General features: G+C 38.8%; 1 protein-coding gene across 2 annotated transcripts in view; it reads right to left on the bottom strand.

The window, feature by feature from the left end:
• LOC100116299 (abl interactor 2) overlaps positions 1–15,942 on the bottom strand; it is a 179,199-nt gene that overhangs the window by 22,681 nt on the left and 140,576 nt on the right. For both annotated transcript variants that reach the window (XM_032602134.1, XM_031932866.2), the window contains exon 4: positions 8,627–8,881. In XM_032602134.1, the coding sequence (XP_032458025.1) occupies positions 8,627–8,881 (255 nt within the window). The remainder of the gene's footprint in view (positions 1–8,626; positions 8,882–15,942) is intronic.

The raw sequence follows: 15,942 nt of genomic DNA, 5'->3' as shown, positions 1-15,942 counted from the left end.
CACATTTTAAGTCAATTATTCTCTTAATGTTTATTACAATAACAAAATGATAATTCTACGAAAAAATTGAAAGGAAAACAATCTTAGGCTGATACTTCTTATTTGACCTTGAATTGACCTTCTCAAGGTCACTAAGGAAAACTTGAAATGTCATTTCCGACGTAATTTTTTCCGCTGCTCCGTATTCCGAGGTAAAAAATAGGTGTTCCCGTTAAAAAAATACAATGACATTCAAATGACCTTGAAAATCGAGTTCAAGGTCAAAGGTGTTGGTGTCATTTGATGGCCCCTTTTGCTCCCTTCAACTTTTGTCAAGGTCATCTTTCGACATCAGTAAAATAAAACCAGACAAACAGCTGTTTATCAGATTTTTTGTTATTTGACCTTGAATTGACCTTCTCAAGGTCACTAACGCAAACTTGAAATGTCATTTCCGACGTAATTTTTTCCGCTGCGCCGTATTCCGAGGTCAAGAATAGGGGTTCCCGTTAAAAAAATACAATGACGTTCAAATGACCTTGAAAATCGAGTTCAAGGTATAGGTGTTTGTGTCATTCGATGGCCCCCTTTACCCCCTTCAACTTTTGTTAAGGTCATTTTTCGTTAAAATTAGTTTTTCCATGGTTTTTTGTCGTGGTCGGATTAAAATGAAACACCCTGTATATCCAAATCAATAGTATAATTTTAGTTACTAAATGAAACTATTGTTCATAGTAGCCTTTATTTTATATAATTATATCATGTCATATAATTACGAAAAATAATTGGCGAATTTTTTAAATAATAATTTAAGAAAAACGAAAAAAAAAATCAACGCGCCTGAAATACATTGTATATCTATATTATAATGTGCTTCTGACAGTATCTCTTAGGTGGTGTGGAAATCTGTCATTATTATCTTGTCAATTTAAACTTTAACCCATCGTTATACCATTTTTTCAATAAAGGAAATTTTGTCGATCTTCTTAATTTGATTATAACATATCATTCTACCATTATTAAAAAATGGAACTTTTGAAATATTTTTGACTAAGTTTTATAATAATCATTTTAATATTAATAAAATTGATTTAAGAAGGGCCAACGGACGGGATGCGGAGGGGCTTGCGGAGGGGTTGTGGAGGGGCCAGCGGAGGGGGGGGGCGGAGGGGCGCGTAAGGGGGGGAGGCGGAGGGTCAAAGAGCTCCAAAAATAACGTAAATTTTGAAACGATTTCACGTGAAAATGCGGAGGGGCTACAGAGGGGCTGCGGAGGGGCGCGGAGGGGTTATTGACATAAATTTACACATGCATCTATATAATATAGGAAGATATATATATATATATATACACACATTGTAACGGGGTGATAATGCAATCAACAAATGAACGCAAAACAATCAGATCGCGCTCCCACGTTGCGGCGGAGAGCTCCTCGACGCCCGCGAAACACCCACATTGCATGCAGCTATCTCAGTTGCTTTGATCTTCTTGGTCTACGCACTGCCTGGTGCGTGCACGGCTGCTCAACTACGTTAAATAATTATAAATAACGCCCGTGGAGGCGGCGGTAATCTCAGGAATGAAATAGGATCGGAGTCAAACGAGCGACTTCAATAAATAATGTAGAAATGACGTAAAATCATAAGCCTGGGTTATATTAAATAATCGCAAATAAACGTGAGACTACAAAACAGAAAATAATAGTATGCGAGTCGCCAACAACTTTGCGACTTGCCGCGTCGCCGAAATAATCGCAATTGTACGCGTATATCGCCGTGAAGGTCGCGTGCGCCGGATTACCCTCGCGCAGGTGATATACACTCGCACATACACTCGATCACAGACACTGCTCGCTTTCAAACCTGCACTCGGTGTTGACGGCGCTCTGGTGCAATCGCTGCCCTGACAAGCCAGCTCCAAGCCGCAGGAATCAATGCTCGGTTTCACGAGGAGGATTCGATGCTCGGTCTCACAAGCAGGATTGCTAGGATTCACCAAGGTACAACACACCGTCACACACTCACACGAGGCTAGGCACAGCACTCCGAATATTGAACGATTTCGAATTTCACGAGCGAATTAGCCCACTAAAGAATTAGCCCACGCACTCGCTTTCTCGATTTCTCTCTCTCTCTCTCTCTCTCCTATTGCCGAATTCGCACGTGATTTTCTTCGCGTGCGCGAGTCTACGCTGTTTCGTCGCAGCGCAGCGGTACTCATACCGCTACGAGTTAGCCGCGGTGCTCAACTTGTTACAACCTCTCTCTAGAATCGATCTATTGACCAGATGGCAATTCTATCCCAGTACGTCCGCGACCAACCGTAGCGTCGTGCATCGCGTCCGCGACAAGGGATCTGGGGATGCTGGGGTGATAAAAAAAAAACACACTATTGGGATGGGAGTTAAGGAAGGGCTTTTTTTGCCTTATGTAGTCGAACATTCGGGCATTTGTTGCTGCGGGACACGTTGGGATGCCCGCAGATATATGCACGATTTCCGGGACGTCTTCTCCGACGTCCCAGAGGTTGACGTGCGCGCGAACGCCTCTTCGTCTCTGGCGTGCTGGTTCGCCCTGGCGCCTGGAACCGGCGCGCGCGGGCTCTTGCCTCGGCGAGGGCCGCCTCTGCCCAAGCGACTTCCCACTCAGCCTCTGCGCGCTGACGCCTTTCCTCGAAGGCGTCGCCGTGCTTGCGCACCGACTGCGTGTATAGCCGGTACGCCTCGCCTTCCAGCCGGCGCGTATCCAGCGACGCTTTCCAGCGCCTCCACCAGATAAGTTCGGTGCTGGTTCCACGCCACTTCGGCTGCCTCTTCGTTCAAAGGCTCCTCCATTGCCTTTGAGCCAGCCGGCGGCGCTTACGTCTCCACGGTCTTGGCCTCGCGGTAGATGGGCTCGCGCTCCAAGCGAGCCGAAATTGATCGACTAATCCGCGACGACGCTGGTTGCGGCGCACGCGGGCGGCGCAGACCTGTCACGGTCGTCTCGTCCTCGCCAGCAACTAGCGTAGGTGGCTCTGGACGACGCACTACCAACGCCCCCTCTTCGTCGTCTTCTTCTTCGGGGGCGAAATATGCCTCCACCTTGTCGTCGGAAGGGAAGGCGCTCCAAGGGTCTTCTCCTTCGCCCAACTCACATTCTTCCTCCCTGGCCAACGCGGCCATTACTCGCTCGAAGGCCGCTTGCAGCTCCTCGGGATTTATACAGACAAAAATCTCTAGCTTAGGTCTGCAGCCGTTTTTCGCGGTGACGTCGACGAGTTAGTAGATGTCGTTGCATGCCCGCAGTTGCGTGAACCCTTCGTACGACCAGGCCTCCTCTTCTCGGTGTCGACCTTTACTCTAGGGGTCTCTGGCGTAGGTCTCGCACGCCTAGCCGTGTACACCTTTTTCCTTGGCCGGCCTCTCTTCTTGGTCGCAGGGTTTATTACGACTACGCGCCTTTTTCGCTCGCTTTAGACTGTCGCTATTTCTTTTTTCTAAGACTACCCGCTTTTCTCCGTTAATTATTTGGAAAAGTACCGCGCCGAGACCGGTGTCACTGGCGTCCGTCTGCAACACGAACTGCGACTCGAAATCTGAGTCTGGTCGAGTCGAGTTTTTTTTTCGAGTTCGAGTCGAGTACTCGAAAAAATTGAGTACCCGAATTTATCGAGCTACTCGAAATTTTCGATCTACTCGAGTTTTCCGAGTTACTCGAAAATCTCGAGTAGATTGAAATTTTCGAGTGACTCAAAATTATCGGGCCTTGAATAATTGGATATTATATTATTAAATATAGTAAAATTATAACTTTTTAATGTATTATGACGCATATGGCACTCGGCAATTTGGTCAAAATTTAAACTTTCTTGTTAAAAGACATAAGTGAATAAAAAAAATACTGGCCGATTCTGCGTGTGAAAAGTATAAAAAAAGGTATCCATGTTTTTTTTTTTCTGTAAACCTAATAGTTTTTGAATTAAAAATATAAATAAACTTGATTTTTTCAATATTAGTAACCTACACTGTAAAATAGTACATTGTGTACAAAGGGTGTAAAGTGGGCTTTCTTAGGCCGAGTGTGGAGTTTGCAGTACAAATCAAGGCGAGTTAGCCCGAGCCGCAGACGATTACTGCAACCACACGAGGCCAAAAAGCCCTTGATGCACACCATATTTTTTGTACGCATGTACTGACTTTCGCGTTTTTAGAAGATTTGCCAATGAATAGAGTAGCGGGTGCAATAGTATATTTCAACTTTTCGCACGTGTATCGAACGTTATTTTTTTATACAGGGGCGGAAAATGTGCTTGAACGCACGCGGAGCGTGCGTAATAGTGCATTTTACGCACACTGTATCGAAAAAGTACTTTTATGCCCGCTGGTCGGAAAACGACTACTTTAGTCCCTAATTTTAGGTGAAAAAAACGCGAAAATCGTACATGTGTTACAAAAAACGATTTTTTAAAATCACTAAAATGTAGTAAAATTATATGAGGTTCCAACCCCACGTATAGCAATTTTACTACTCTCAGCTACGTAAAATTACAAAAATCTAACAATTTTACTATTCTTGTAGTAAAATTGTTCCGCCCAGCGTAGGTCGGATTAGTTTACTACTCTTAGCGTAGTAATTTTACAGGGGTTAGATTCTCGCGTTCAGTGTGAAAATACTACCGCCGTTGTAAAATTACAGCGCGCAAAATAGTAAAATTACTATATACCGTTGTGAATTTACTTGTATTGTTGTAAATTTACTGTGCTGGGCGTAGGGCGGATTGGTTTACTACTGGGTTAGTTATATTACGACAAAATTTTTTACAGTGTAACCCTGAAAATAGGCCGTCCCGCGGAAGAGCGTAAATGTAGCGCGCTTTTCTAACTGGGATTCACAACTGCAGTTACGAGAACAGTAAGAGCAGTGCGTTTTTTGCGACTTCTATAGGGATTGACCACGACCAGCTTAAGGGGTCAAGCCTGGGTTAAATCCTGCAAAAAAAACAAAAAGATATTCTTCTTACCAAAAAATTTTTGATTTGATGTAATTTGAAAAAAAATATTCTATTGAAAATATATATAATATACACCATTTTTATCGAAAAAAAAACATGTATATACCTTGTAAAATCATTGACCAAAATTCATGACATTTCACTATATAAATAAGTGTTTTCATTCACTTGCCACGGCTTTTTGAAAGATCCGGACCGTCTTCTTTACTCTATCCGGGCTTAAAATGTACCTTAAACATGCCCCCTCGGACCGATCGAGAGACATTGCTAAAAAATATAAATCAAATACTGCTAGCAACAAATTTTGTTATCTAAAAAATATCAATTAAACATTGCTAGCAAAATGTACTAGTAAAATGTAGTAATTTCACATGAGAATTCATTTTTTTATGGAAAATAAAAGGGAATTGATAAAATTGTATCGTGTTCTAGCATAATTAAGTCTGAACTTTCACTTGAATCTAATTTAAACAAGCTAAGGAATAATAAATAACATTAAATAATAATCTATGGATAATTTGATAAATAAGTTATCGTAAAACATAAACATAGTAGTACAACGAATAAATTGACAATAATAATCTTCTCTTTTTATACATGAAAAATAATAAATAAATTTTGACCTTACAATTAACAAATTAAGCGATCGAAGTATTTTTAGGAAATAAATTGAACAAGATTAACGATTTAAGATTTAAGAATTCGAATTCGAATTCAATTTAAGAATTTGAAACTGAATTGCAAATAATACAATCCTCAGGAAAAGACGTGCTTATAAACACTAAGCAGTATCAACATTCTTCAAATAGCAAATAGATTTTAAGAGATAGTGTGACCAAGAAGCTAAAAAACAAAATCATAAAGGAACCTATTTATGCATGTAATTCACCAATATTGATAGTACCCAAGATACCAGACAGTCACGGAAATCCAAGATGGCGACTTCAGAGAGTTAAACAAGAAAACAATAAGAGATGCATATCCACTTTTGAACATCGCAGACATAATGGACCAATTAGGAGGCGCAACGTATTTTTTACCTTCAATCTGGCAAGTGGTTTTTAGAAAATACCCATGGCCCCAAAAGACTATTACAAAACAGCTTTTACTACGATTAACGGACACTAAAACCATCAATAATCAGTTAGTTTAAGTTTTACATTAACCCAAGATATTGTTATTGACTATTCCTGGACCCTGCCGTCTCCGCGAGCTCGTGTACATTCATGTGCATATTTGAGTCGGCCGAGCCGTGCCGTCTGCACGCCCGACTACTGTCTACGACCTACAAAGTTAATAAGCCAAATTCCAAAATGATTTCTCTTGGACTGCAGGGCCATCAGGTTAGCTTCCGTCCAGTAGTTAAGTTTTCTACGGCTACAAAGTCTTTTAAATCTATTAAATTTGATGTGGACAGCTGAAAAGTTTTAAAGAATTACTTTGATCTTATCAACACCTATTTCCAAGATGCATACAGATTCCAAAGTAAATACGGACGACCAACAAAGACATACATGAAAAACCACGATCTGATGTTTACAGCTCAAAGTCTATATTAATCGAGGAAAGACCGGTTAAAATAAAAATGGTAGAGTAATATTTATAATACTGTTACGTCCATGCTACTCTCTTAAATAAATAGAAACGTAATGGTATGTGTAGTAGCATGCACTGTAAAAAAGTTAGTACCCGCCTCACATTCTTACTGTTAGTGAATAAAAGAGAAAATTAAGTTTTGCTTCGATAATCTCAAACACTGCTATGGATTCGTTCGTTCGTAATAAGATTTATCGTAAATAACTTTAAGTACGTAAATATTATTTAGAATAACAAGCAGACGATTTATTTAAATTGATTTCACAAAAATAGATACTTTATGAATTTTCAAATAATAGAGATTTCATGTGATATGCTTTGGATATGATTGGATGAGATTCGCGGCATTGCGACTTTTTGCTATATACACACATATAGGTAAATTTACACGAAATTGTTCAACAGGCATTGTACGGAGCCCAAGATTCGTTACGAACTGACTGTGCGTGCAATACATAGTATAACGGGGTTCTTTCGCCCGTGTATAAGAGAACTGTGGCGTATCCACCGATCTGTCGAAATGCGAGAGGAGAAAAAGCAGCAGCTCGTTGCAAGCTTCTTGTAGGCTGTACGAAGCCTGGCCCGTAGCGCAGTATGCTGTACGTTCTCGTCCTCGAGCACGTGAGCCCGCAGAGGCGTTGTTGAAATATTCCGGTTACAAAACTAAATCTCGGACCATACTCGAACTTAAGAAAGGTCCATTCATGCGTTTTTATATTTTATGGCTCGCTCGGATTACGACGCGGGGTGCAGCGGCACGTAGTGCGACGCGGACTTCTTGGAGGGTCTAGCCATCTGGAGTCTGTCTGTAGGGCTAGAATAGGACCATTGTTTTAGGCAGTTTTCCTGCATCGCTATGCACCGCCGATATGCGCTAGGAGTTTAGTCTGCGACAGAATCTCATAGAGTCTAGATGTGCTCCGTACTCCTTCTCTCTGCTACTCAGAATAAAAGTCTTATTTAAAAGAGAATATTCTGAGTTTAATATAAATTATTTCACCCATTTCCAATAGGCGTCGTGAGAGTTGATGCTACGTAGGTTAACCGCGAATAATATATGTGTACGTGAGAGGCGAGCGCGGGGAAAAGGTAGAGAGTCAAGAGCGAAATAACAAAGATCGAGTTGAGATTAGAGTTAGCTTTATATAATGCAAAGCAGTGTACAAATGCGACGCGAAGCAAGAAAGAGAGAGAGGGAGAGAGAGAGAGAATAGCGATCAAGCGGGTACTTACATTCGCCCTCGTGCAGGTTCGCAAGGATGCCTCGTGGCTCGACTGGAGTGGCGCAAAGTGGATGACCGTGGCCCACGCTCGGCAGCAAGGAAGATACCTCGTGGCCTTGAGTGTGTTGCTGGGTGCAGCGGGAAGACGAGCGGCAATCACTGCACAGCTTGTAACCGACCCGCGGAGTTGTCTCGCAGTAGGAGTGGCGCTACCCGGCAAAATACCAAGAACAGGCTTCCGTTGCAGTTACAATCCTCCGGTATTCGCGCACGCAAAGTACAAGATTTAGCGGTTTTATAAAAGCTCGACTATTCAGTTCGACGGTCGGTAGCTAAGTTGCGTAGCGCGGAATGCGGCAACATGGGCAGCGCGAACTTTCTCCCACTCTCTCTCTCTCTCTCTCTCTCTCTCTCTCTCTCTCTCTCTCTCTCTCTCTCTCTCTCTCTCTCTCTCTGAGTACCTTGCAACTGAAATAATGTATGAAACTATACATGGATATATTTATATATTTATAATGTATTGAGGGAGAGCGATACAACGAGTGTACGGTAGTAAACTCGTTATAATAGCTTATTTAAAACCTCCCGGTGTTTATTAATTTTGATTTTTGTTTTACGCTAAATGTTAGGTAGATCTAACGCATATAAAATAAATGATATTTCTGTGAAGTACAACAGTATTGAGCGTTTAAACGCTATTAAATACTTTGTATGTGTTTTCAACAAAATCCGAATATTTACTATTTTCTTTTTATTAGATGATTACTTTAATACTCGCCAAATTTAAAAATAAGACAAGTGTTTATACTAAAAATATAAATAATCGCCGTTACCTTTTTCTATATAATTTTTTGGAACCCATCCTGGAAGATCCTCTTCTTCTGGCACTATAGGTTTTATTGTTCCAGAACATGAAACTAATCTTCCGAATTGAGAAAGTTCATCTTGATCCGGAGGCGGCGGAGGAGGTAATGGTGGACTACTACCTCCGTTGCGATTTATAGCATTTGAATGTCTATGAGAAAGAGTGCCATGTATACTGTAATCCATAACTTCTGAAGTAGAAGTAGTTAATGGAGATGGAGGAGCTGTAAATTATTTATCTTATATAACAAAATATACACGAATTATTAGGTGCATTTGTATACTATTAAAAGTCATTATGCTGTACATAAATAATTAAGATAAATAGTTGAAATAAGGTTGAAAAAAAAGAAAAAGAAAAAGTTTAAACTATAATATTAATTTAGATACCTAGGATAAGACCTTCAAAAGAATATGGTGTGTCAGAACGGATCAGACCATACAATGAAAAGGTGAACCAGCTTAACACCAATATGATTTTCATGAACCATAAATCCATTCAACTTTGTGATTAACACTGCACTAACAGCAATAGAGAGGAAAAGATGAAATAGCAAAATACAGACCTATCAAATTACAAGAGTCGTTCCCCAAGGTTTAGTACTTAGATCATTGAATTAGAGTATTATCTAAGATGCAGTTTATTTATATCTAGTAGCTTTAGATTGTTTGGCAGCGCATTATAAATAATAATATCTTTGTTATGACTATTAATATCACTGTATTTTTTTATTTTTTGGTATAATTAAACGCTTATTTCTAGTGAGACTGATAGAACTTCGGAATTGTGTTTTGAGATCAATATAATGGGATCTTACAATTAGTGCTTCAAAAATAAAAAGGCGCTCTAAATTCAAAAAGTTACCATGTACAATAAAACTATTTTTATTAAATATCATACATTTTTTCAAAACATGCTAAACTTTAGTCAGCGAATTACAACGTTTAACAAAAATAGAAATTTTCAGTTATACAGGGTATACAGAAATACTGAGCCGAAGTTAGCAAAATATCGATCTTTTTCCAAAATGTCAATTTAATTAAAGCCTTTTTACTCCCGTAATCGTACGACATAAAAAACCCATGTTTTTTTACGAATTTTAGCTCAAAAACTAATCGCTAAAATGGCTTGAAATTTTTACAGCAAATAGATCTTTTTTTATTATCATCTAATTTTTTAGAACGTTCGCAATCGAGTTTTAGAAATATTCATTTTTTTAAGTCACCTTTTTTATAATAACAATTGAACGGAACCGTCGATGTGAAAAATCTTGCGGAAAAGAGTAAGTAATTTAATTCTCTTTTAAATAAGCTGTTACTGAATTTATTGTACGAATCATGTCATTAAAAAAAAAAGCAAATATATTTTTTTTTTAAATCGAAAAATGGCCATAAATTGGTCAGAATTGTAAAAAACAGCTGCCAATTCTTTGGCACGTAGCTTCCTTGAACATTATGTATCGCTTTAATATCTGACTTGTTTTTACTTCATATATATTTGTATATAGTTTTTGTACATTTTCGTTTAATAGATAAAATTATTTCGAATCAATTATATATACATAATCAATTCTCTCTCTTTCTCATTTTCTCGCATAGCTATAATTGTTTAACTAAACTCCAAGAGATATCACCCTCCCTTGTTTATCTGACACCTCATTTACCAACCTGTATATATAAAAGTACATGCGTAACTGAAAATCTTGTTTCTAACAAATTGGTAAAACGAAAACAGAGGATACCGATACCCCGTATGTGGCGCGTCCCCTAGATGGCGGATAGGGGAAAGCTCATCGGCGTGTTGAGGTCACGTCAACCGGCTGAAGGGTAGAACGAAAATAAAATGTGCTCCGCGGACCAAACAGGCTAGGGGAAGAAATCCCGAAGATAAATCAAACTTAAATAGTAAGGTAATAACATTACTACCCTAAGCGGGTCAAACCACAGAGCTCAGTCCCGCCGTCGATTCTGATCGCGTTAAAGACATTTTTTTCAAACCGCTTATACATAAACAACAACCCTAGAGTCGATTTTTGATACATATAATTGAATAACAATTTCGGTGTGACACGCCCTATCTGGCCCAAAAGCTTCATTTGATTGCCTGATGCTCGCGCGATGCGCGAGCGTTAATATCAAGGCGAGCGCAAGGCGCAAGCGTCGGTGGATCGGGCGAGCGCGTAGCGCGAGCGTCAGCCGTCGTGCCTTATATTTCGCAATGCAAGGCAGCAAGTCACCGCGGCCGCAAGGCCGCGTGTAGAGCGCTAGTTTTATATCGACTTTTCGTTGACACTTAAACGTCTTTACATGGAGGTACAATTTCTTTTCCGGTAGATTTAATGTACACCTGGTGCTCATTCTCGTAGACGATGTCTCGTCGATTAAGAGGTCAACCTGACACTTGGACATCGGCAACAGGGAGGTACAGTTTTTTTTTTTGGTTGATTCAATGCTAGTTCTTCATTATCTGCTATACATTGATTTGTTGGTGCTATATCCGGATCAGGAAAATGAGGTTGCACTTCATCTTCAATTATTTCCACATTATGGTCTTTATACTCTTCTTGAAAATCCAAAGAGTCATCAGTAATCATTTCTACATCGTTGAAATCATGTGTTGCATCTATTAAAATTTCTTTTATTTTTTCGGCCAACTCTGTTTCGTGATAATTCGTGACACTATCTGGTATGTTTAACGCTTGAAAGTATGCTAATAATAAGTTTAGAACGTTTAACGGATTAATTTTCATTTTTCAATCTAAAATGAAAACAAGCGGTAAAATTTATACAAGCTGTGTTTTTGCATGTAAGGCACGACTGCTACATTTCTACCAGAATAAAACGAGTGAATGTAAATTGAATCAAATCATTAATTTATGCATTGGAGAAGAATTCTCGTTCCACTTTGTGATGTTCGGAAAACTCTATTTTTGGTTTTATTCAACTTTTATTCACTTTGAAATGTTTTTTCATTTGCAAAAAAGTGTGGACTTTTTGAATTTATAAAATTATATAATTATGCAATTTATGAAATACTTTATAATTTATGAAATTACTTTTGAAATTATGCTAATTTATAAAAGCAGAAAAATAAATAATCTTTGATTGAAACATAAAACGAGACGTTATTTGTTACATACAAAATGATAAAATAAAATATCGGTAATATGTCTATACTCGTGTCTACGGTAAAGCATAGGCCTTCGGCTTGTCTGGAGGTTAGGGGTTTGGAGTCGTTTGGTTAAAATGCACAACCATTTAGCCTATTTGTTCTTTAGGGGTTTAGGGTTTAAGGCTATTTAGTTCACATGTACAGGCTACAAAGATCACACATTTGTAAACAAGTTTTTTTGAAAGTTAAAATTTTTTTTCGATATTTCCGTCCACCATATTGGATCCGCCATTTTGAATTTTCAAAATCTGATAACAGATTTGTAATCAGCGACCTCGAAAACCTCTATATACAAACCTTCTACAAAATATTATGGATTGAAGTATACTTATAGTTATTTTGTGTTAGGGGTGGTTTACCCCCCTAAGGGGAAGTATCTATGAAAAAACCGAAAAACTTAATTTGTTTATTATAGATGTTTACAAATTTTTTCCAAATTTTTTAGTCATTTAAAACTTTTTTATTATATAAAATTTTTTTTCGATATTTCCGTCCGCCATATTGGATCCGCCATTTTGAATTTTCAAAATCTGATACAGATTTGTAATCAGCGACCTCGAAAACCTCTATATACAAACTTTCTACGAAATATTATGTATTGAATTACATATTTACAGTTATTTTGTGTTAGGGGTGGTTTACCCCCTTAGGGGTAATATTTATGAAAACACCGAAAGACGTCAACTAAATTTTGTTATTAAGGATGTTTAAACATTTTTTCCAATTTTTTTTAGTCGGTTTAAACATTTTTATTATAAAATTATGCCAAAAAATATATGTTTTCAACCCCTAAAAAATAGGGGATGCTACCCTTACTCTTCAAATCACCATGAAATACTTGCTCTTTTTGTAAGAAATAACCTCCAATTTGTTTCATTGAAAAATATTAATTTTAAGCCGAGATATTAAAAAAAAACGCTTTTTGGGGGTTAACTTTAGGGGAGGTTTTTACCCCTTAAAAGTGAAAATTAGCCGATAAAAAAAAATAGGTGTCTCTTATTTTTTTATGTTCTACAACATATATGAAAATCATCAAAATCGGTGAGTTCGGGTTGGGTACCTTTCCTTTTAGATAGGCAAACGAGAGAGAGAAACGCAACTACAAGTTACGCTGATACAATAAAAGAGACTTTAATAGAGGCAAAACAAAGAAAAAAATGCACTTAAAGTAACGCTTTCGCCGCGAGGTACATTTGCGCACGCTGGGGAGCTCTCCTACCTTTATCACAACGAACGTGGATGTCACGACGAAAATCCCTGGCCGCACATGGGTGAGATGCACCTTCCTTAGTCGCAGGACGCCTCAGCGTCTCAAGGGAACTTATCCTGGGCCACGGGTAGACTTTTTCAGCCCTGCTGCGTAGGTGACGATTGCCGGGTGAAGATCAGCACGTCGAGGAAGTTTGCACGTGGCCGACGTCCCAACACTCGGAGAAACACACACACTGCACGCCGTTCGCACCACTCGCACACACAACGCGACGCACGTTACAAATTAAAAGGTCAACCGTCCTGAAAAGGACGTTCATGAAGACCTGCTACGCACGATACACCAAGTACGAAAATCGCAAAAGAACGCAGAAATTCAAATTCTACTTCCCTTTTTTACATAACCCGAACAGCTTATTTAAATTAAAATTTTGCATTCATACCAAAACTGCAAGGGTACAAAGTATTTTTTCGAAAATTTTAGCACAAAAGAATCACTAGCTCTAGCGCAATTTAATTATTGCCTTGAGTGAAAATATACATAAGAAATTCTGTCTAAGAAACCTAACGTAATTTAACACTTATGATTCTATCAGTTTACATTCTATTTATGTTATTAAACCAAAGTGAAGTTATGTCTTATTTATATTAAACAGAATGCTGCAGTATTTATCATGACCAGACGCTTTGAAATATAATAATCACTCTGTTTAAAGAATTTACCAAATTTTCTTATTATGATGAATTTCCAGTACGTCACTTTCCGGATCCTTTAATCATTAATTCTTCAATAAATTTAATCTGTTTAAGCTGTAAATCATAATAGTATATTATGCAACGGGTACAGAAAGACTGTATTTTCAAAACGAGAGTTCACATCACGAGCCAAAAGGTAACGAGTAAGGAAAAGGAAAGGAACTGTAACGAGTTTTGAAAATACAGTCTTTATGTACAAGTTACATACGATATTTTATACCACGAGAGCCAAAAATCCACATTAAAGTTGTGATTTTGAGGTTAGAGTGGTGTAATACATATAAATGCACTGGACCAAGAAAAGTAGTGACCGTTTTAACTGAACTTTGCCGCCGTTGTTTTACACGCGCACAGATTGCGCTATTTTGTGTAAATGATTAATGTGATTCTGTTAGCGTATAAATAAAGACAATTATGTATGTAGAAATATCGATACCTTCATCAAACATTATTATAAAGAATAGATAGTTGTCGACACTTTCTAGATATATAAAGCCTGAACAGTTTTATCTAATCTTCATCAACGCTTCCAATATGCGACTTTCTACATTTAGATTATTAATAATTTAATAAAATATGTGATATTACAAAAAAATGATAATATGTTTATATTTATTTCTAGATTCAAATTTTTGGCTTAAAGTCTTACTGCCGTTCGAACAAGAATGAGATATCATTTTCCTCGGCCGGATGAAAGAAAATGGGTTGTTCAACATAGTTATTTTGCACGCCTAGTAACGCCTAATGGTCACAAAATCCTGATGCGTCGCACTTTAAAAGGTCGTCATGTATTGGGACATTAATACAAATAAAAAGCTTTCATGTTCAGTTTTCTATGTACTTAAAACTTTTCTAAAAAATTGCATTTATCTATATCTACATCTAAATATGTTGTGTATCTGTACATCTCTTGTAACGAGTTGAGCACCGCGATTAACTCGTAGCGGTATGAGTTAGCAGAGATTCGTGCGCGCGACGAGAACACGTGCAAATTCGGCCGGCAATAGAGAGAGAGAGAGAGAGAGAGAGAGAGAGAGAGAGAGAGAGAGAGAGAGAGAGAGAGAGAGAGAGAGAGAGAGAGAGAGAGAGAGAGAGAGAGAGAAGAGAGAGAGAGAGAGAGAGAGAGAGAGAGAGAGAGAGAGAGAGAGATAGACAGATAGATAGGGCTTTATTTGCCTTCACGGCAAAATAGTAAATACATGACAGGTAGATAATATATAAATTACACGGAATACACAAATAAATAAAATACATAGAAAAATACACGCAGTTATCACAAGGTCTTATCACATCAGTCAGGTAGTTATCACATGTTAATCAATTACATATCACAGTAAAATTTATCTTCTGAAGTCCTAAGAGAGTGATAACACCTCCGTTAAAAAATAAAATAAATAAAAAATATTGCACAAGATTTTTGGCTTCGTCATCACTGTAAAACTAAATTAAGTAACGGCCTTAGGACCGAGTCTGACTAGATTAAAAAATAAAATACAGCGCCAGAGGGCTCAGAATCGCTAATTTTCAGCGGCCAGCAGGTGCCGTCGCAGTGCCCTCTTGAAGGAGGCAATTGATGGTAGGCTTCGCAGAGCAGAAGGGAGAGAGTTCCAGAACCGAGCACCCTGGACCTGGAAGGCCCTAGCCCCGGTTTCAGTGCTCACGGTAGGGATGCTCAGTTCCGAAGGAACTCCCCTACTGGAGGATCTCGGCTTGTGTTTGCTAAAGAAAGAGGCCAGATAAGAAGGTTCACCGATCCGAGTTACTCTATATAGCAAAATGGCCTCAAAGTAGAACCTTATCGAATCGGTGCGAAGCCATTCAAGACGCCGCCTGTAGGGACTGATATGTTCATCCCTTCTAACCCGGAAGATGAATCTCACACATGAATTGCTCAGTTTCTGTATCCGTATTCGCTGTTCGTTCGACGCGCCCAGGATGGTCACAGCACAGTAGTCGATGTGTGGTTGTATCAGTTACTCAACCAGCCTTCTGCGGTGAGTCTCAGTGGTGCAGCCCTGCTAAATCGCAGGCTATACAGGGCTTTGTTGACTTTTTTCGTGATAGCATCCACCTGCGGTTTCCAAGTGAGTTTGCTATCCAATACAACACCGAGACTTACGACCGTATCACTGAATAGGACGATCACTC

Source organism: Nasonia vitripennis, assembly GCF_009193385.2.
Source record: "Nasonia vitripennis strain AsymCx chromosome 5 unlocalized genomic scaffold, Nvit_psr_1.1 chr5_random0002, whole genome shotgun sequence".
In the NCBI taxonomy this organism is placed as follows: Eukaryota; Metazoa; Arthropoda; class Insecta; order Hymenoptera; family Pteromalidae; genus Nasonia; species Nasonia vitripennis.
This window is presented reverse-complemented; position numbering and strand designations above follow the sequence as displayed.